This window comes from Marmota monax, unplaced genomic scaffold (assembly GCF_021218885.2).
Source record: "Marmota monax isolate L192 unplaced genomic scaffold, Marmota_monax_Labrador192_F-V1.1 WCK01_AAM20220418_F8-fsc00183, whole genome shotgun sequence".
Lineage (NCBI taxonomy): Eukaryota > Metazoa > Chordata > Mammalia > Rodentia > Sciuridae > Marmota > Marmota monax.
The window spans coordinates 2059921-2082118 of NW_026694841.1; the positions used below are offsets into that span (position 1 = coordinate 2059921).

The window sequence follows — 22198 nt, forward strand, 5'->3', positions numbered from 1 at the left end:
GCCTTGTGCCTCTGGAGTGGGTGCTGCGCCAAGGCCTCTGGGTCCCCTGAAAGCCTCCAAGGTCCCGGGGTCCAGCACCCGCACGGCGACCTCGTCCAGGAACCTGGAGAAGGGCAGTCTGGCCTCCCGCCGGCGACCCAAGCGAGCAAGGGGGCCTGCGGCCACCCCGCTGCCTGTGCTCTGGGTCTTCGGAGTGGGCAGCGGGCCAGGCGACCCCCGTGCCTTCTGCTGGCTGGGCTGCGCCGGGCCGCCAGGGTGGGACGCCGCGCTCTCTGGACTGTGTCCTGGGTTGGGGCTCTGTTGCAGGCTTCCGAGAGCCTCTCCGTGTGCTTCCTTGATGGGGGCTTCTGCCTGGGGCGCCCCAGGGGAGCCGTGGCCATCTTGCCTGGGGCTGGTGGGATGAGGGCCCCGTGCCAGGGAGCCAGGCCCTGAGAGCATCCTCCTCAGTCAGTCCAAGGTCGTGCCGATCCCCACTCCTCTCCCTCCATGGGGCTGGGATCCCTATGCCCTTCCAGAGGTCAGGCCCCCTGTCCCTCACTGGCCAGGATGACCAGCCAAGTGCCCGCCTGCCCATCGATTCAGAGAGCACGTGGCAGGCCCTAGAGGCCTCCCGCCCCCCAAATCGATTCTCACTGAATGGGGCGGGGGCTGTGCCTCAGGGCTTAGTGCTATCCTGGAGAAGGTCACCTCCTGGGCTCTGCCTGGGAGCTCCGGCTCCTGCCCAGTGCAGGGCCAAGGCTGCTGCACCCTGCTCGCCTCCCTCCCACTGCCTCCTCTGCCAGCCACAGAGCAGGCCTGAGGCCCAGAGGGGAAGGCAGCACACAGATCCGTAACAGGCCCACGCCAGCGTGGCACAGGGCACAGGAGGGCGGAGCAGGGCTGCAGGCCCCTGGTCCAAGGGGAGGGCGGCGGAGACCTCTGGCAGATACTGTTCTCCCACGTTCCTCATCAAAGAATCCTCATTTTGGTCTGAGAGGAAGATGCTCAACAAACTACATTTCCCAGGCTCCTCTGCAGCTGGGGAGCCGTCCATGAGATAGAAACAGAAGTTGTTGGGTGTGTGAAGTCAGGGAGCTCTGAGAAAAGGATCAGATAAGCTAGGCATGGTGCACATGACTGTGATCCCAGATACTCAGGGGGCTGAGGAGGAGGATCACAAATTTGAGGCCAGCCTGGGCAACCTAGTGAGAGCCTGTCTCAAAAGAAAAAGGGCTGGGGGTAGGGCTTGATGTAGAGCACTTGCCTAGTGTGTACAAGCCCTAGTACTGGACAATCAAAAACCTGTGCTCTTTCTGCCTCCACTTGCCATCCTCTTATCTCTTTTCTGGAACATGGAAGTGTGGCTGGAGCTGTGGCAGCCATATTGGACCTTGTGGCAAGAGCTATATATGAAAGGCCGAGGAGCAGAAAGACCAAGGGAGACTGGATCCCTGATGGTCACTGAATCATCACATTAGCGCTGTGCCACCTTGGCCTGTGTAGGTCCTGAACTGGAGAGGGAAACGAGCCCACTTGCTTAGCCACAGTTGGTGGCTGTTGGTAGCAGCTCTGAGCAATTCCTCAATGATACATGGGGGAGGTGATGAGCAGCTGCTGCTACCTATGAGGCGAGAGCCTTTGGCACAGGGGTACTGAGGGTCGCGGGGTGGGGAGAAGGGCCTTTTGCATGAAGGAGGCTGTGTCTGCCTTTGCATCCCACAGGAGAGCCCCTTCCCAGAGGCAGCTCCACGGACACTGAAGTCCTAAGAAGTTTTGCTAGGGGGCTGTAACCAGAACCCTGGCCAGCTGGCAGCTGCCACCACCGTCCCTGGGACTGGCCTCTGTGTCACTTGGAGCAGGTTTGCTCCTGGCGGTGCACCGGCAGCCCTCCCCTCCTGCCCCAGGTCCAGCGTCTGGAGACCCTGCTCGCTGGCTCAGCTGGACACCACAGCGCCCTCCAGGCAGCACCGCGGGCTCACCTGGCCAGACAGGAAGGAGAGCTGCCCAGACCTTTCCCTGCTCTTCTTGCCCCCACCTTGACACCAAGCCCTGGTGCTTCAGCTGTTCTCAGACCTGAACATCCTGCCCATGTCACCTTGCTGGTCCCAGATGCCACCCCGTTGCACCTGGACCCTGCGATCCTGACCTCCCATCCAGTCAGCCCTCCCCCACAATGGGCAGCACGACAATGGCACATGGTCACACGCCTGGCAAGACCCCCACGTCTTCTCTGCTACCCCCAAAGAACTCCCGTCCAGCTGCCGGACGCACGAGCTCATGTGGCCTCGCTGTCCCTCTACCAGCAGCACTCTCGTTGTTCCCCTCCCCCTCCTCATCTAGCTCCCAGCTGACCTGCAGGACCCCAGTCCAACAGCCTGCTCCTGTGTGTCCCAGATTAGTCAGACGGTTCTGCAACAGGCCTTATAACCCTTCCTTATCTCACGCCATGGCCAACTGGCGGTCATTTGTTAAGCTTCCGTGTCCCCACCAGAATGCAATCTCCTCTGTATGCCCCTCTCTGCACAGAGCCTGGGGTGCAGTAGGTGCTCAATAAACAGTTCTTGAGTGGATGGATGCCTGGATGGAGTGATTGACAAACAGGTTCAGGCCATCAGTTCACAAACATCCTGGGCCTGGTGTGTGTTTACTCTAGACTGGACACTGGGTGAGGACAGGGGGAGGGATCTCAGGCTCTTGGGAAGGCCATAATGTCCTCCCCCATCTGCACTGCCCTGACAGTCACCCCTTGACACTGACACATGGCTGGAGGCCTAACGGCCCTTGGTTTGCGTTGGTTCTCCTCTCACCTAGTGTCCGAGCCCCTCCCCTGCCCTGCAGCCTCCCTAACAGTCTTTCAGAACCAGAAGGCTCAGGTATTGAGAAGACACTGGTGTCAGGGAAATGGAGGGGCAGGCCAAAGCTCCGCCCATCCACTCCTGCACCCATTCACCTATGTCACACGTCCCCGTGTCCCTCCACATCTGCACCTGCCACCTGCTCACATGCTCTTGTTCATCCACCCACCTGCCTCCAGCTAGCCGCCCCTTCCTTTGCACACCCGGCCAGCGTGTCCATCGGAGCACTGTCCAGTCCATGCCTGCACTCACTTATCCCTGTGCACTCGCTCACCTACCCAGCCCTCTTCCTGTGTCCATCCGCCCTCTGTCCATCCGCCCTCTGTCCATCCCTACTGCCATGATTTTATGGACCTATATCAAGGATCCATCCACCTCCCCGAGCATGTTCATTGACTGCACCCATGGGTCGTCCCCTCGTTTCCCATGCCTACGCTCCTGCACCCATCCCTCATCCATCCATCCATCCACAGACTCTGGGCGGCCATCTACCCATTCTCGATTCTTCCGTCCACTCACCCTCCATCCGGCCAGCTCAAGAACCCCTCCCCTTCCCACTCCTGTGCCTCCACTGCTACTGCCTTCCACACGTCCCGTCCTGCAGCCGTATCACCACTTTGGTCCACCAAGCTCTCCTCCCCCCACGCCCACCTCTCCAGCTTTCTATCCCGCGGCTGGTCTGTCCTGCAACGTGCCTCCCGCCCACTCCTCGCACACACACCGCCCAGGCCCTTCCATGTGCCCTGCACTCTTCTCCACCTGGGATCCCAGCAGCACCACAGGGCCATGGCTGGGCATTTAAACAGGTCTTCCCCAGGCAGTCAGGTCTGATGGGAAGCCCCCAGAGGCCACCGAACTGTGGCCTGCCGGGGCCAGGCCACTGGAGTCCCTTTACTGACCAGGGGGCAGACAAGCCCTTTCTTAACTCCTGCCACACTCGTCAGAGTCCATGTCTCCCTCAGACTATGAGCTCTTGAAGGTGGGTCTATGGCAGATCTACCTAAGTGACCCCAGTGAGCAACACAGCGTGCACCCAGGGAGGATGTGTGGGGCACACACAGAATCCCTCCCTCTGTTCTCCCTCCCTCCCTCATTCCTACAAGGGTTGATACAGCAGAGACTCCTCCGGCCAGTTCTCTCTCTTCCAGCCGACCTGGGGGACCTGTCTGTCACTCTCCTGAAAGCAAAAGGTGCTAAGACTCCAATACTGGGCCTTGCCCAAGGTCACCCAGCAAATCAGCATCAGAGGAGGAATTGGTACCCAGGACCCCAGAACTCCAGCGGAGGTCTCCACCGGGGTCAGGACTAGCTCTGAGAGCACAGGGAGACTTGGGGTTACCTAGGATTTGTCCCAGAACTCCTTCCCTCCTTGGAAGGGAGGAGCTACCTCTTCCTACCCCCCATGGCCATGCCCTGGACTTGCGCACTCCAAAAGACTGAGCCTCTGCTGGTCCTCAGATCCACACCTTCTCACCTCTACCCCCGCGCCCTGCTCAGCTCCTACTTAGCCCATGAGTCTCACTTCTTTGGGATCTGGGGGAAGCCATGGATGCCTGTCTTTCATTCATGTAAATCATTCATCAATCCATTCATTCTGCAAAGTGATTAGCTGCCTACAGGGACAGGGACACTGCTTCAAAATGTTGCCCAGCACGTAGTAGGTGTTCAATTAATGGCAGCTACCATGGGCCAGACCCTGCCTCCAAAGGTCTTTATTAAATAGACGCTCATCATCCCAACTGTCTCACACTGGCTTCCCCTCCTGGGTCTGGAAAGTGTCCCAGTCCAGTACCACAGCACGGAAAGATACTTCCACACACGGAGGCTCCAGGTAGCCCCGCCTCACACTCCTCTACCCAGGTGCCAACAGCTCCAGGTTTTGACGCCTGAGCGGAACCAGGGCCACAGGAATCTATAAATATGAAACAATAACCTGGGAGGGTCCTCGGCGACAGCGCAGCCGCCCCTCGCCCGGCGCCCGCGTGCCGCATCTGCCACTGTGCTTGCTTCTCAGTGACGCCCTGATTATAGTGAGAGCTGGGAAAATTGAGGGTTTGCGGGAGGCTGCCAGGGCCCTCGCTGCTACCTCCCGCCCCGAGCATCACAGATGCCAAGCGGAGCCGCCCCCAACGGCCACTTGCCCCTGCCGGCCCTGGCCTTCACACCAGTGTATAAAGAAGCTCTCTCCCACAGTCCTCCTGGGAGCCTGGCCCTGGGAGAGGCAGGGGCCTGTGCTGCCTGGGTGAATGGAGGAACTGGCCCCCAAAGGAGAAGGGAAGGGACTTTCCCATGGTCTCCAGAGGTCCAGGGCGTTGGGGGCTCAAGAGGAGCCAGTCCCATGGAGACACATGCCCGTGGTCCGCACCGGTGGGCCAACCTCGGCTGCCCACGGGCAACACTCCTGTGCAGCCAGGCCCCTGCTGCTGGTGCCTCCTGCTCCCATCCTGATGCTCAGGAGATTCCGGGGTGTCGCCCACGCGGCTCCTGCCCCCAAGGAACCTCACTGGGGATGGGGTGGGGCACAGACAAGGAAGGAAACACCTCTAAATCGGGCAGGAAGCGGAAATGCTGGAGCAGAAATTCCCAGCCAACGTGCTGGGGCTCCCGGAGCCTGACAGCGCCAGGGAGAGGCCCCGGGCAAGCCCCTGGCCTCCCCAGCCTCAGTCTCCTCTTCTGTAAATGGGCAGACTGAGAGCACCGGCCTGCAGGCGCCGAGGGAGATGGAGGGTGCGGGAGGCTGTGCGTGCCCACGCACTGCAGACGCTCGCGGAGCCTGCCCGGTCCAGCCTCCTTCCGCTCCTCGGCCTTCCTCCGGCCGCCTCCCCAGCAGGGTCTGGCTCTGCCCCCTGACTCAGGGCGGGGGGGAGGCCCGCCCGCGCCCTCGCCACCTGCCCCGGGCAGCCGCGGCTCCCACGCCCTCAGGCCTCGCCCGGTTCCGTCCCACCCTTCCTCCCGCCGCAGGGACGCGCGCGCCGGGCCGAGGAGCGCGCCCGGGACCCAGGCGCTCCTGCCGGCCGCGCGGGGGGCAGGGCGGCGCGCGCAGGCCGAGCGACCCTGCCCCGCGGAGAGTGGCGGCTCTCGGACCCGGGAGCAGCCCCCGCGCGCGGCGCCGCGGAAGGGGGAGGGGAGGCGCCCTGGCCCGAGCGGCCGGCCGAGGGCACCGGGCGCGGCGCGGGGACCGCCCGGGGCGTGGGTGCGCCCGCCCCGCCTCCGCGCGCTGCCCTCCAGCTCGCTGGTACTCACCGCCCGGCGCAGCCGGCCCGGCCGGCGGCTGCCGGTCCACATGGCCTCGGGGCAGCCGCGCTGCTCGCCGCCGCCGCCGCCGCCGCCGCCGCGCCCGGTGCCGCCGCTGCCGCCCCCTCCCCTCGGAGGCCGAGCGCCGGGAGCGGCGCGGCCGGGGCTCCCCACCCCGCCCGGCTTCCCGCAGGGAGCGCCCGCCCCCCGCCCCCGGCCCGGCTCCCCGCCAGCCCCGGCCCCGCGCAGCCGCGGCTGCTTCGGCGGTTCCCCGCGCGGCGACCGGCCGGGCGCACGTGGTGGGCGCGGGGCGGACGGGGCAGCGCGGAGCCGTGCGGCGCTGGAGCGGGGGCAGGAATGGCGGCCGGCGGGGAATGAATGAACCCCGTGCATGAATGGCAGGGCGTGAATGAAGGAGTGCGGCGCGCAGGGGGACGAAGGCACGCGGGAGCGCGAGCCAAGACCCAGTGGCCCCTCAGGCTGGGAACCTCAGTCCTGACCTCCCCCACCCATCTGTCCAGTTCCTCGACGTTTATCCGACACCTACTGTGTGCCAGCCAGCAGCGCTCCAGGAACGAACCAAGTCCTGCCCTCAGGCAGCGCACCGTTCACAGAGAAAACCGAGCTCCTAGGGTGTCGCTGCCCAGCTGCTCCTCTCTGGGCATCTGTCATTTGCACTAAGTTGAAGTCCCCCTGCCCGCAGCTTCCCTCTCTCCATCACTGTGGGCACCTGCCCTACCCTCCCGCCCAGCCTGAGCCAGGGGAGCCAAGTGATGGGGGAGGGGCTTTCCTATTCTCAGGGAGCACCCAAAAAGGGAAGGTGACCTCAGGGGGATCACTTTCTGCCACCCTGAGCAGCTGGAGTACCCCTGCCTGCCCCCAGCACCACACAAGAGGAGCTCAGGCCTGGCCCTGGGGAAGGTGCATTGTGAGCCAAGCCCTTTCCTCCCGAAAGCACTGGCGCCTGGGAATTCTGATGGCCCAAGCCAGACTGGATCCTTCCTAGGGACCAGTGTGAGTCCTGGGGGCATGGGAGTCCTCTGGGGGCAGCTGGACAAGTCTTCCGTTCTGGCCATTCCAGCGGTGGCCAGAAGATGAACCCAGGGCAAAGCACAGGGGAGCCAGAAAGGGGCCTGGTTAGTAGAAAGAGAGGTCACCAAGCAAATGCTTTTTATTGACATCCTCCCTGTGGACCCATGGGGTCATAGGTACACGTTTGTGTCCTTTCTAAGCATGTGACAGATTAGAAATTTCTTTCAATGAATCCACCTTTAAATTTTTTATTGTGGTAAAATATGCATAACGTAATATTTACCATTTTGAAGTGCACAGTCGGGTGGCTTTGAGTACATTTGCACTGCTGTGTGACCGTCACTGTCACCCATCTCCTACTTTGTATGTTGTGTACTTTTCAGCCTCTACTCTCTCAGTTCATTAGGGAGTAGGCCGCGTGTTCAGGCAGAGTGGCAGTGCCGAGAAGAGGCGCTGAGCACAAGGAAGAGAGAAGAGAACCCCAGCCAACTGGAGCCACTTAGTGTCAGTCTCCTCTCCCATCCCCTGTAGATCCCAGGGACGTTATTGGGTATAGATGCAGAAGGGAGGTTTCCAGGTTCCAGGGGCAAGGTGAGCAAACCAGGGTGCCCTTCTGCTTCCAGCTGTGTGGGTGCACTGACCACCAGGACGTGGTGGCTAGGGTCGAGCTCGCCCACTACTTCCTGGGATGCCAAGCTTTGCTTTGTCCAGACCCAGTCCCTGACACACCGTGGACTGGTCTCTTTGCTCTGGGAAGCTTAGCTTCTCACCATGAACGGGAGCAGGCTCCATGGTCACCACCCTGACCTCTCAACTCCTGCCACCAGGCAGGTTATGTGCAGAGGTGGAGGCAGCCCACCCGAGACAGTAGTAGGGGCCCTCCCTGCCGCCTCCAATGTCCCCAAGGGACAAACATGGATGAGGGACACGGGGCAGTGTCCATAGGGGAGGGGCTCCGCCCACATTTCCTCCTCCTGGGCTGTAGCCCTTCTCAGGAGCTGGTCCTGCTCAGATGGTGCTGAGTGTTCTGAGCCCGCCCTGGCTCCTCGCTGCCAACTCTGCAGATGGCTGGGGAGGCGGGGGAGGGGCTGGCGGTGGGGGCAGCTCCTGCCTCTGCTCAGGCAGCTTGCAGACTTGAGCAGGGGCCTGCCAGGAAGGTCCGAGGAGCCTTCCCCTCATGCTGGCCTGCCTCCCTTCCCCACCCTTAAAGCCTTCTGCCAAGCCTGCACCGCCATCCCACTGATGATAGGAAGGAGGGGAACAAGGGGACATGGCAGCAGGTCTCTTATTTCCTGTAAGAGCCTGTGAGGGAGGGGGCTCTGGCTGCCTTTTGTAGATGGTGAAGATGAGGCTCAGAGTGACAAAGTCCCTTCCAAAGTTCACTTAGCAAGAAGTGGACAGCCCAGATTTGGATATCCTGGTCAATCTGGTTGAGTGGTCACCCCGTCCTGGTCTTGCCTCCCACAGAATGCCCCCCACCCCAGGTCGAAAAGGCTCTGGGTGCCACCTGAAGAGCCTGGCAAGACGGGCAGGTCCCGGAAGGCCTCTGCAGCCAGTGCACCTGGAGCACAGCACATCCTGGGAGGCTTCCTGGAGGAGGTGTGTGGGGGTGGGACATGACAGGGCTTAGGGACCCTGTGCTGGAGCTGTATAGGCAAGCCTTTGTCCCTTCTGTTGACACTCTGGCTGCTACCCCCACCCCATTTCTCAAGCCTACAGTTCATCCTCAGACCCCCCCACAGGAACAGGCTGAGCCCCAGGCCCTCTCGGGGCAGGGCGGTGTTCCAGGTCATTGTTCAACATCAGCACTCCTTCATCTGTCCTGGCCATTTCTCCTGGTCCCTTCTGTCTGGACCCCTGGGCCTCACCCCATGCTGTGGAGGAGGCAGGGTCTTTGCCGAGCTGTGGGGGCACGTTCCTTTGCGAGGCACAGCTTGCCTTGCTCTCTCCCTTCCTGTGATCCAGGGGGGCCTGGGGCCTCCACTCAAGGGCCTCCCCTAGGAAGCCCTCTCTGTGGGCTCCGGCCGCCGTCTGTGTGTGCCTGAGCTTGGTTCTGACCTCACAGTGTCACTCCCCGGCTTCCCTTCTCAGCCACGCTGTGGCCTCCAGCTATGGTTCCCAGTGTCTCCCCAACCCCCAGGACCGATGTCCAGAGCAGAGGCCTCCAAAGTTAGGGCCCAGATGAGTTGAATCATGGAAAAGCCAGAGGGCTGCCCCCCAGTGTGCCGAGGGGCTGGGCAGGCAGGGCCATGCAAGGGCGGAGGCCACGGGCCACAGGTGCACAGCCCAATCCTTCTTCTCCCACCTGCTCTGCCACCTCCCGCCCCATGCGTGCACACAGGTGTGCTTGGCACCCAGACAGCAGCAGCGCAGCCAGCACCTCTGGGCACGACTCCAGGCCTGGGAAGTCTTGCCAGGCTGGCTGCGGACCGGGTACCTGCAGGGACCTGAGCCCTGCCGCAGGAGGTGGAGCCCCGTCCTCTACGAGGTCCAGCTGCTGTGAGTGCAGCAAGCAGCAGTCCCTGGGCTCGGGGTGGCCACAGCTGGGCTGCCTGGAGGCCGAGTGTCAGTGCCCCCTGCGCTGCCCTGAGAGGTCAGCGTTGACAATGGAGGCCACACTGAGTAGGCACTGGGCCCAAAGAGTGGAAGGGAGGTGCCGCGAGCTGGGTGGCCCCCCTACATTTCCCATCTCCAGGGACCCTTCAGCTCCTGACTGGCCCTACCTGAAACCTTCCTCGCGTCCCATTGTCATCCTGTGTCTCTCCTGCTCAGACCCTGCAGTGGCCCCGAGGGAGCCCATCCCGGCCTGCTGGGTCTGCCACGGCCCACTCGCGGCTCTGACGTGATGTCTTCTTGCAGCTGTCCTTCCTCTGTCGAGCCATGTCCCTTCCAGACTGCTCTCTGCCCCCATCCCCACAAGTGCACATGCAGCCTGTTTTTCCTTTTCAAAAAGGAAGGAACATGAGAAAAAGAGGCTCGAGGTTCGGGGGCCCCAGGAGCGGTGGGCGTGGGTCAGGGGCAAGACCTGAATGGCCTCACCGTCTGCATCCCCGTGTCCTGGCCCTACAGAGACACCTGATTTTGCCATTCCATCTTCTAGTGTCCCTAAGTGCTCCTCTCCTGGCAGATGGCCCCTTGTGGGTGTCCTGTGTCTCCCTTCTAGTTCTCACCAGGCATGGCTGACCTGAAGCCCCTCAGGTGTCTATGTGGCCACTGCCCAGCCTCTGGCCTGGGTCCCAGGAGATTTCAGCATGGTCCTGTCTGCCCACAGTGGCCCCATGCAAGACCACTGTCCTCCTGCAGCTCTGTGGCACAGGAGCCCCTGCCCTGTGCGCCTTCTTGCACATTCAGGAAATAGTCTCTGCAAGGGGGGATGGGGCCATGAACAGGAAGAGGTGGCCGTCTTGGGCGTGGGGTCAAATAGCTGGGAGACCCCCCCATGCTGGGACCCCTCTGTGCCAGGGACAGAGCTCCTCATGGGGTTGGGGTGCAAGGTGGTGCAGGGCTGTGGCTGCCCAGACACGAGCAGCCTGCCCTTGTTGAAAACAGGGCGCAGAGGCGGCCACCAATTTTCCTCACTCCACTGGGCAGGAAAATTATTTCTACCGATTCCTCTATGTTCCAGCTAGTTCATGTGCCTGAAAGAAATCTAGCTGGTCAGCTTACGGAACAGTGGCTGCAGCCAGCTTCAAAGTCATGGTGGGGGGGGTAGGGACGTCCTGCTCCAGAGGGGTGGGAGGGCAAGAGGCAGGACGTCTTGCCCGGGCTGGCTGACCAGTGCTCCCCAGCCAGGTTCTCTGGAGCCTGCTGGGTGGGGGAGTTTTTCCAGCCCCTACCCATCTTTCTGTGGGCTCTGCATTAGTGACCCTCAAACAGGGTGACAGAGGCACTCTGGGCTTCACGCATCAAAAGCAGGGGCCCAGAAGATGCCACCATTCTCCTGTGCACCTTACGGCAGCCCCGCCAGCCCCAGGTGGGCTCTCAGGAATGAAGAGGCTCAGAAGGGAGCCAAGATCCCTCTGCCACACGTCTGAGCTCTTTCTCCAGCACCAGTGGCTTCCTGTGTCCACAAGCAGGACTAGCATGGGAGGGTCTGGGGGTGCGGCAGTGGAGGGGGTCCCTGTGGAAGGGACTAGGGAGTGTTGACCTCCACATGAGACAGTCTTGGGGGGACAAACCAGATACTCCCCTGTAGGATACCAGGGGGTATAGGAACCTGAGCCCCGGGAGCCCAGCGTGCTGCCCCAGGGCCCATGGGCCAAAGATCTGGGCAGGCAGGGGCTCAGGCCAGGTGACCACTTCCCCAGTTTGTCCAGGTTCCTGGACATGGGACTTTCTGTTTTAAAATGGAAGAGTCCTGGGCAAACCAGGATGAGCTGGTCACCTTGGGATCAGAATAGAGATGGACTATTGAAGGTTCAAGGCCAAAGGTTCAGCTGGAGGAAGGAAGGTACCAGCACCCGCCGAAGCCGAGCGGGGTCAGGGTTTGGCCCTGCAGCTGGGAGGGAGGTTGGGATGGAGTTTCCGAAGATGGCCTGTCACAAGGTTCTGCCGGGACCCAAGGACATTCCCAAAGGGCTGGCTGGCTCTATTGGAGTGGGGCTGCCCTTCCCGGGCCCCGGTCCTGGACTCTGCTCCGTCTCAGAACCCTGTCTGGGGAGAGCTTCAGGACCATCTGGACACCTGGCCCACCTGGGCCCTTTGTCCTGCCTCTCTGTGACCAAGCAGGTGCCCTGGGAGGCAGAGAGTGCCCAGCTCTGGAGGCCGCGGGTCTGTACCAGGTCGTTATCTGATCCCAGCTGGCCACATCCTTCCCTGGGAGGGACCATGGTGCCCAGCCTGGGTTTTCTCGTCTGTGAGATGGCGTTGTGAGAGTCATCAGAATCCAAATGGGGCCACTCGTGTCAACCTGTTAACATAATATCAAGAAAGCCGGGAGCTCATGAAGGAGAGGTTCTTAGGCACAAGGGCCGACAGGCTGGAGCCACACGCCGAGGCACCACAGCGTCACACGGAGCTTGTGCCAGCAGTCTGCCCTCAGCTGCCTGCTCAGCCTCAGGCTGGCCCGCCATGCGCCATCCTCCTCTTTCTGCCTTTGACAGCCCTGGGCTCCATGCACCCAGGGCTTACGGTGGCACCCAGGGTCCCACTGAGGTCTCTGCTGAGAATCTCTCTGATTGTTATTTCCGTAGAAAGCAGCACAGCAAGCTCTCGAGAAGACGGCCGCCTGCCCTGGCACCCTGGGAGGCTGTGAGGCTGGGATGTCGGCTCCGCGGGGAGCAGGGAGCTGGGACACACATTGGGAACGTCTGAATTCCCTTCCCTAAGTGGGAGGGTAGAGGCTGGACAGGTGCTCTGCAGACTGGTTGGCTCCCTGTGTCCTGGGAGCTCAGCCCCCAGGGAGAGTTTGTCCTGAGGCTGCCCGTGTGGCCTGAGTTCGGTGTCTCCCATCCACGCTGACTTGTCCTCACTAAGGGAACCTGTGTTCTCTGGGCAGAGGTCCCATGCCAGCCAGGGACAGGCGATGTTTCCCGTGGTGCCTGCAGCCAAGTGTGGCCAGGTGACTGAGTCCTGGGGAATTGCCGGGCAGAAACCGTTAAGAAGCAGCCCTTTTTACCGGGTGTGTTTTTTACAGCTTCATTGAGGCGTGATTGATTTCCAGTAAACCACTCATATTTACGATGCGTCACTTGATAGGTTTTGACATATGTATTCACTGTGAAGCCATCATCGCAATCAAGATAACGAATGTTTCCTTCCAGGGCAGACGATTCCTGATGCTCTTGTAAATGCCCCCCCCCTCCACCCGCCTCCCTAGGCAATCACAAATCTGCTTCCACCATTGTAGATTGATTTGCATGTTCTAGAGTTTTATACAGGTGAAGTCATACCATGCATGCTGTTTTTTGGGGGAAGACTCTGGCTTCTTCTACTGAGCATGGTGATTCTGAGATTCACCCATGTTGTTTATATCATTAGCTTGTCATTTTCATTGTTGAGTAATATTCCACTACTATCAATTGTCCGTTCACCTATCAAATGACTGTTGGATTTCCCCAGTTTCCAGCTATTATAAAAAGAGCTGTTGTATAACATTGCATACAAGACTTTGCATGCACACACATTTCCTTAATTTCTCTTGGGAAAATACCTCCAGGTGGAATGAGTAGATCATATGGAAGGTTTTATGAGGCAGCCAGACTGTTTTTAAAGTGCCCGAAGTGTCTGGGGGACCCAGGTGCTCCACATGCTCATCAGCACTTGTCATAGTTAGTCTTTGTGACTTTAACCGTATATTAGTTTCTTTTTAAATTGTATTTTTTTTTTAAGTTGTAGATGGGAACAATACCTTATTTTATTTATTTATTTTTATGTGGTGCTGAGGATGGAGCCTAGTGCCTCACACGTGCTAGACGAGCGCTCTGTCATTGAGCCCCAGCCCCTAGCTGTGTGGTTTTAATTCTCATTTTCCTAATGACCAGTGATGGGAAGAATCTACTTTAGTGAAGTTTCTGTTCGAATCTTTTGGCCAATTTTAAATTGGAATCTTTGCATTATTGTTATTCAGTTGTAATGCTCTTTATATATTCTGGAAACAAATTCTTTATCAGATGTATATTTTACAAATATTCTCTCCCAATCTTTTGTTTTTTAGTTTTGTTAGAAGTGTCTTTCAAGGGGAAAAGGTTTTATTTTGATAAAGTCCATTTTATCAATTTTCCTCTTACAGTTTTTGTTCTTTGTGCTAAGACATCTTCCCTACATCTTTCTTAACCAGTTGTTTGTGGCTAGTACAGAAATCATTTCACTTTGTATCTTACAATATTGCTCTTCTCACTATCAGTTCTAGTAGATTTAGGGCTGGGGTTGTAGCTCAGTGGTAGAGCACTTGCCTAGCATGTGTGAGGCACAGGGTTTGATTCTCCGTACCTCATATAAATAAATAAAATAAAGGTCCATTGACAACAAAAAATTTTTTAAAAAATTAATTTCTCAGAAATGCTTCCATAGATGATGTCTTAGTCTGTTTTCTGTTGCTATAAGAAAATACTAGAGTCTGGGTAATTTGTATGGAAAGAAGTTTATTTTGGCTCATGGTTCTGGAGGCAAGGGGTGTTCAAGAGCCTGCAGGCTGGTGAGGGCCCTGAGCAGATTCACCTCAGGGCATAAATGGCAAGGTGAGCAGGTGCAGTCGGGACAGACAAAATTTGAGAGCGGGCTTCCCTCACAAGAAGCTATTCTTCCAGTGACCACCCGAGTCTTGCAAGAGCGAGGCTCACCTCTCTCCTGCCAGTTACCCCAGACCCCGAGGAAAGGCATTAAGACCGATCACCTCTTAAAGGACTCACTTCCAACACGACCACAACGGAAAATTCCTTTGCCTTCCCATGTTATAGGGTCTTTATGGGGAATGGAAATTGAAGTGTGAAAAAAAAAATTGCTTGCACCTAGGAAGAAGATCACCTCCGTGTTTCTTCTGTCTGTAAACGTGTTGCACCACAGATGAAGGCTCAAGTGTGGAGCCAGCCTGGCTGGGATAAGCCCCACTTCGACGTGGTATCATTCTTTGTTCTGTTGGACTTGACATAGACATATTTCATTAAGTTTTTTTTTTTGTGACAGTGCTCAGGAGGAAGAGTGGCCTTCTCCTGAAATGCTGATGTCTGCTTTTGGTCTTAAAGTCTTGAGTTGCAAACTGTTTTTTCTTTTATTTTTTGGAAGAGCGTCTATAGAATGGTTTCTATTTTTTTTTTTCATGAAGTTTTTGGTGGAATTCACCAAAAATGGCATCTGGGTCTGGAATTTTCTTTGTTTCAAAACTACGAATATAATTTTTTAAATGTGTCTGAGTTGGCCATTTGGAGATTTATTTATTCTTGAGAGAACTCCAGTGGTTTATATCCTTCATACAATTTTTCCCCCAAATTCACTAAAATTTGTTGGCATAAAGTTGTTCAAAATACTCACTTGTTACTCTTTAAATATCTGTAGGACCCATGCTGTGCCACCTGTCCTCTCCGATATTGGTAATATGCATTTTCTCTCCTTTTCTTTTGACTAGCATGGCTAGAAGTTGATCAATTTCATTGACTTCTTACAGAACCACATTTTGGGTTCACTGATTTTTCTATTGGTTGAAGTTGTCCATTTCATTGATTATTTACCCACTTTTCTGCTTATTTTGGATTTTTTTCCCCTAGGTTTATGGTAGGGTTATTTTAGACTCTCTTCTTTATAATAAAAACATTTTTAGTGCTATGACTTTTTCTCAAATCATTGCTTTGGCTGAATTTTTATATGCTATACTTTCACTGTCTTCAAAGAAAACCCATTCTAATTTCCATTGTGATTTATTCTTGAACCTGTGGATTATTTAGGGGTGTGTTGTTTAGTGTCCAAAATTTTGTGGTTTTTCTAGGTATCTTCGTTCATTGATTTCTAATTTAATTCTATTGATATCAGAGAACAAATTTTGTGGGATTTCAGTTATTTAAATTTGTTGAGACTTGTTGATTACCCAGGCATATTTTATCTTGGTAAATGTTTTGTGTTTCACTTAAGATGAAAGTGAATTCTGCTGTTATTGGGTGGAGTGTTGTATAAATGTCAAACACATTGACAACATTTCGCTCTTCTACGTCTTACTGATTTCCAGTATGCTTTTATCACTTATTAAGAGGGTAGAGTTGAAATTTCCAAATAAAATGGCAGATTTGTTCACTTCTCTGCTATTCTACTGGGTTTGGAATCACGTATTTTGAAACTCTGTTATTAGGTGTATAAACATTCAAAACTTGTCAAGTCTTGAAGAATTGATTCTTTATCATTACAAACCCTCCTCTTTCTTACTGGTAATATTCTTTTTTTTCTCTCTCTCTGCTTTTTTTTTTGGGGGGGGTGTGGTTATCAGGGATTGAACTCAGGGGCTCTCAACCACTGAGCCACATCCCCAGCCCTATTTTGTATTTTATTTAGAGACAGGGTCTCACTGAGTTGCTTAGCACCTCTCCATTGCTGAGGCTGGCTTTGAACTTGTGATCCTCCTGCTTCCGCCTCCCGAGCTGCTGGGATTGCAGGTGTGCACCACTGACTGCACCCAGCTAGTTGTTTCTCTTAAATCTGCCCTGTCTGTCATTAGTACAGTCACTCCAGATTTCCTATGGTTGGTGTTATGCAATACATTTTTTCTCACATTCTTTACTGATCACCCATCTGTGCTTTACACTTATAGTGGACTTTATGAATATAAAGTGGGATTCTGGTGTGTACTAGATAATTAGGTCCTGCCTTTAAAAAAATACCTTTACTTTATTTATTTATTTTATGTGGTGCTGAGGCTCGAAACCAGGGCCTTTACTTGTGAGGCGAGTGCTCTACCACTGAGCCCCAGCCCCGCCCCAGGTCCTTCCTTTTAATCTGTTCTGTTCCTCTGTGTTCCATAACTAGGAAGGTTTGACAATGTATGTTTATGACAATTATTAATATGATTGGGTCCGAAGTTATTATCTTAATGCTTATTATCTATTTGGCCCATTGGGTTTTAGTTTTCTTTTCCTTCCTTATTTTTCAAATTTAATTGAGTAATATTTATGGTTCCATTTGGCTCATCAGCTGGACTTTGTGCGTCTGCGTTTGTGTACACACACACACACTTGTGTCTTCACTTTTACTGTTGTTTAGTGGCTGCTTTTAGGGCTTACAGTATAGATCTTTAATTTATCACAGATAAATTACCTTCAGATAATACATATTGCTTCATAAATGACATAGAACCTCACCACAACATACTTCCATTTCCCCCCTCCTGGACTCCAGTACAAATTTTCTTTCTACATATGTTGTAAGTGGATGATACATTGTTATCTTTGCCTTCAAGAGTTCACACTGTTACAAAGAGAGTTTTTTAAAGCAAGGGGCAAAAGGCCTGTTCTGTTTACCCACATGGCCGCCCTTCCCTGCGCTCTTTCCTGAGTGTGCATCCGGGTTCCTTCTGCTTTCATTTTCCATCCGCTTAAAGATCTCCCTTCAATGTTTTAAACTGTTCTGCTTCTGACAAACACCTCGGATTCTGAAATCTGAAGAGGTTCATCTCCATGTGCAAAAGGTGTCTTCGCTGGGTGTTGAGTGTTGGCAGGATGTTCTTTTTCCTCTCAATGAAGATGTTTCTCCCTTTTCTTTTGGCGTAGACCATTTCTTGGTCTGTTTTCTGTTGCTAAAAACACAGTTCCACAGGCTGGGTGAGTTATGAAGGAAAGAGGTTGATTTTGGCTCGTGGTTCTAGAGGGGCAAGGTCTGGAGGATGCACCTGGAGGTGGCCTTCCTGCAGGTAGAGTCTTGGAGCAGGCTCCTGTCCCTCCAGGTCTCTCTCCCTCTTCTTACAGAGCCACCAGGGTTTAATTGTGGGCACCTCCACCCTGCAGACTGTGATGGCCACCTCCCAAAGGCTCTGCCTCTAAACACCCTAACTGGATGGGCTTCCCACTCTCAATACCTCACAGTGAGGATTAAATTCCAATCCGTGGAGCCTTGGGGGACACCAAATCCAAACCAACTCAGTTTCAGTCAAAAGCTGACATTCTTTGTTTCTCTCTGTACAATGTATCTCTATACTCTGCTTTTATGGGTTTTCAGCAATGTGACTATGATGTAATTTGGTGTGGGTTCCTTCTCGCTTTCTTTCTTTCTTTCTCTGCTTAGATTTTATTAATATCCTTGGATCTGTAGATTCATAACTTTCATCAAATGTGGGAAAATTTTGGTCACTATTCCTTCAATTGTTTTTTTTTTTCTGTTTGCCTCCTTCCTTCCCCCACCCCAGGGAGTCCATTATACATGGATTAAACCACTTGATGTTGTCTCACAATGCAACCATTCTGTTTTTATGTGGCAATTTTCCTCTTTGCATTTCATTTTGGATGGTGGCGACTCCCATACCATCATGTTTGCTAATCTTTTCTTTCATTTTGCAATGTTTAATTTGTTATTATTTTCATCTAGTGTATTTCCCACCTCTCACATTCTATTTTTTAACTCTAGAAGTTCAATCTGAATTGTTGAAGATATTTTCTATTTGTTTCTTCTTCACAGTCTTGACTTCCTTTATCCTCTTAAACCCAGGCACTTATTTTACCATCCATTTAACTCATTCTATTACCTGGTTATTTCTGGATCTGTTTCTATTGATTTGTTTTTTCTTATTTTGCCCCCCCCCCTTTTTTTTGCATTCCTGTTGATTTTTGATCGGAAGCCAGGCATTATAATTTATTTCACTAGGTGTGGGAATTTTTCCTATTACTTTAAAAAAATTTCTCTTTGGCTTTGTTCTGTGGTACATTTAAGTTATTTGCAGATAAACTGATCCTTTCAAGGCTGACTTCCAAGTGTGGAGGGTGGTTCAGGTGGTCAGCTGGTCAGCCTGGGCTAATTTGACCCACATGGAGGTGATGGCCCTCTGACTCTACACCATCCTGTGTGGCTAGTGGGACATGAACTATTTTCAATCCCCTCTGAACTCTTCCCTCTGGTTGCTCTCTCCATGGTCTTGGCCAATCCTTCATACATGTTCACCAATCAGTGCTTAGCTGGGGACTGCAGCAGAACCCTCCAGAGACCTCTGCAGCCCTTTGTCGCGGGCTACTCTCTCTCCTGTTTGACCTACACCTTGGATCACAGGTGGCCGCTCTCTCTGAGCTGCCAACTCTGCACACCACTCTCCCTGCAGGGCTCAGCTTGGGTTTCCCATCTTGGAAGAAGGCCTGAAGCCCTGTGCAGGGGTGGGCCAGGGCTGCCTGGCTTGCATACTTCACTCTCTTGGTGCCTTTGGCCAGTGTCTGAAAACCAGGGTCTCATTTGTGTGTGTGTGAAACAGCAGGGAGGGACCTGATCCCCCACCAAGGTTTCCCTCCTAACAGAAGCAGCTTTCCAAGAGTCTCTACCAGTGATCAGGCTCAGGAGGGGCTGACTCCAGCCCCGGCTTTCCCACCATCCCTCTGCCTGTGCAATTGAACGTGACCTATACCTGACTTTCCTGGGGTGGTAGTAGGGAGCACTTTACCATCTTTTGCCAGCCAGCACAGAGGAACCCAACTTTCAAGAGCAGATCTTGGTATCAAGAGCAAACCAGAAGTTGGTTCCCAAACAGTTGTGGTAGAGGGTTGGGCCTACTTCCTACTATTTTTTCTAGGAGGCGCAGGGTCTCTGGTCTAATGCCTAAGATCCTTGATCCACTGAGTTGAGTTTTTTGAATGGTGAGAGATGGGGTTTAGTTTCATTTTGCTACATATGGATTTCCAGTTTTTCAGCACCATTTGTTGAAGAGGCTATCTTTTCTCCAGTGTATGGTTGTGGGGCCTTTGTCTGGTATGAGATAACTGTATTTATGTGGGTTTGTCTCTGTGTCTTCAGTTCTGTTCCATTGGGCTTCATGTCTGTTTTGGTGCCAATACCAGGCTGTTTTTGTTTCTGTAGCTCTGTGGTATAATCTAAGGTCTGGTATTCAGACGCCCTCTGCTTCATTTTTTCTCACTGAGGATAGCTTTGGGTATTCTGGGCCTCTTATTTTTCTGAATTAACTTCCCGATTGCCTTTTCTATTTCTATGGAGAACATCACTGGAATTCTAATAGGAATTGCATTCAATCTGTATATTGCTTTTGGTTGTATGACCACTTTGACAATATTAATTCTGCCTATAAAGGAACATGGGAGGTCTTTCCAATTTCTAAGGTCTTCTTCCATTTCTTTCTTTAGTGTCTGTAGTTTTCATTGTAGAGGTCTTTCACTGCTTTTATTAGATCGCTTTCCAAATAGCTTACTTTTTTTTTTTTTTGAGGCTACTGTGAATGTGCTAGTTTTCCTAGTTTCTCTTTCAGCTGATTCACCACTGGTGTATAGGAACATAATTGATCTATGGGTGTTGGTTTTGTATCCTGTACTTGGCTGGATCTGTCCTGGCTCTGCCTCATTCCTTGATGCTGCCTAGGGGTGGCCTTTGCTCCAGACCTGACCTGTCTGCTTCTCGGATGACACTCCCAGCCTTGGGCCAGCACCTTTGTGCCCACCGACTTTACAGGGCACGGTGGTGCTATGGTGTGGGGTGGTGTGGGGTGCTGCCTGGGCTGGCACTTTGGTGGCATGGGTGTGCAGTGCAGGGGGTGGGGCGGGGTGTGCAGGGTGTGACTTCCCAAGGATGCCCTGACTTTGGCCCCACTGCACGGGTGGCCAACACGCCAGGTTGCCCACCTACCACCCTCCTGGCGCCCCTTTGCTCACCCTCCCTCTCATTGAAAGGTCCCTGGCTGCTCTGGCCACCTGGCTTCCTCTGCTTGGCAATTGACCACCAGGCAATCCCTGCAGTACCGGGGTGCCCACCGCAGCATCAGAAGGCTGTGTCAGGCGCCAGGTGGTCAGAAGACCAGACTCTGGGCTCACAGGACAGTCTCTTCTCCCCAAAGACTCGCTCATATGTGCTGAGCTGCCAGAGCTGGGAAAGCAGACACTGGAGGGACCTGAGTCCTTGGTGGAGCCGTGTTGCTGAGAGACGTCCCCTCCCACTCCGCATCCCTTCCTTAGACAACACGCTTCCTCGTGGCCAGGGTCGCTGTGCCCTCCGCGGCAGCAGGTCAGCGTCCCTGGCTGTGATGCAGCCACAGGAGTCACCACCTGTCTGTGCCGTCAGGAGGGCAGCATCACAGGGTGGTGGCAAGGAGCCTCTGGCCGTGCCGTGAGCCCCAGAGGCTTTTCTGTCCTCCCTTGAAGTGGGTGGCAACAGCAAGAAGCATGTGCATGCTGGACAGTGCCCACCCCTCCCCAGGGCACACAGAGGACTTCAATATTATTTGTAATGTTTCTATATTTTGCATTAAAAAAGGGAAAGAGTTGAAACAATTGGGACGAAATGCTAGTGATTGTCCTTTCTGCGTGGCGGGCGCACAGCTGCGCTCTTTGTTCTCGCATTTTTCTGAAATGGAATAAAATGGACCCGGAGCTGCCCTCCCTCCAGGCCCACTGGTGGAGCAGAGTGTCCCCTGCTCTGGTTTCAGTACGTGTCCCTGGGCTGCCCAGGGTGGGGACACTGCCGCTCAGCAACCCTGCTGTCCTCGTCCTTGTGCCTCTGCCAGCTCCTGCTCCTCCCCGCGGCCACCAGGCTCCAGCAGAGGAGCAGATGGTGGCCCTATGGGTGCCCAGCCGCGCTCCAGCACGTCTCCCACTGCCGTGCTGTGCCCAGGCGGGCTGAGGAGCTCCCGGGCCCTGGCGGCAGAGAAGGGCAGGGGTTTGCTGGGTCTCTCCTGTGAACGGCTCTGCAGACCACAGCTCTGTGTGTGGCGGGGACAGAGGGCATGACTGACAGCCCAGGGAAACCAGGACTGCCCTGCTGCTGGGCTTCAAAGGTGACCCCAGCAGGGCCTCAAAGAGCCGTCCTCAGAACGACACCCGCATGGTGTCAGGAAGCTTGGGCGTGCGTCCCTCTGTCCAGTGGCTTTTCCTGGCATCAGTCCTCAGTGTCTCTGCCATTGTGCCCCCCTGCAGTACCCCTCCCTTGGGGGTGGGGTCCAAGTAGGGACTCAGTAGAGGATGACTTTTAGGTCAAGAAGGAGGAGCTGGGGGGTTGGCAGGTGAGGGTGCAGGGGCTGGGGCTTCAGGGAGGGTGGAGGTCTGAGGAGGTCGGGTGAATATCTGAGGGAGAAGCATGGAGCTGGCCTGGTCCCTCTGGGGACTCAGAGTGAGCTGGACAAGCCACTGGCCTCCTGGCCTCAGGTCTAGGCTTTTGTAAACTGGGCCTAATACAGACAACGTAGGAGTCATTTTTTTAAAGAAGTGAAGTGGACTTTCCCACTTTCTCCTGCCCTAGACTTCCTCCATGGGTGGCTGTGTCATCTGGCTGCCGTCTTGCCTTGTGGCCCTACAGCAGCTACCTGTGGAGCAGCGGAGGCCGCCAGGCTGACCTTGTCCTCCGGGTGCACCGACCTCCTCCTGGACTGCCTGTCCCGGCTGCTGTGTGGTTAAATGCTGCCTGAGTGACACTTTTTGTGGCTATAGTCACAAAAAGGAAAAGCCCAGAGTCCTCACACCCGTGCTCCTTGCTGACACATCTGGAGG

At 54.7% G+C, this 22198-nt stretch overlaps 1 protein-coding gene across 3 annotated transcripts in view; it reads right to left on the reverse strand.

Moving 5' to 3' along the window:
* Begain (brain enriched guanylate kinase associated) overlaps positions 1 to 6136 on the reverse strand; it is a 38037-nt gene extending 31901 nt beyond the window's left edge. Inside the window, exon 1 of one of the 3 annotated variants that reach the window (XM_046426303.2) lies at positions 6078 to 6136. In XM_046426303.2, coding sequence (XP_046282259.1) covers positions 6078 to 6119 — 42 coding nt within the window. In that variant the 5' untranslated portion in view covers positions 6120 to 6136. The remainder of the gene's footprint in view (positions 1 to 6077) is intronic. The other 2 variants (XM_058573223.1, XM_046426307.1) reach the window with 2 other exon arrangements.
* Between the last annotated feature and the right edge of the window lie 16062 nt (positions 6137 to 22198).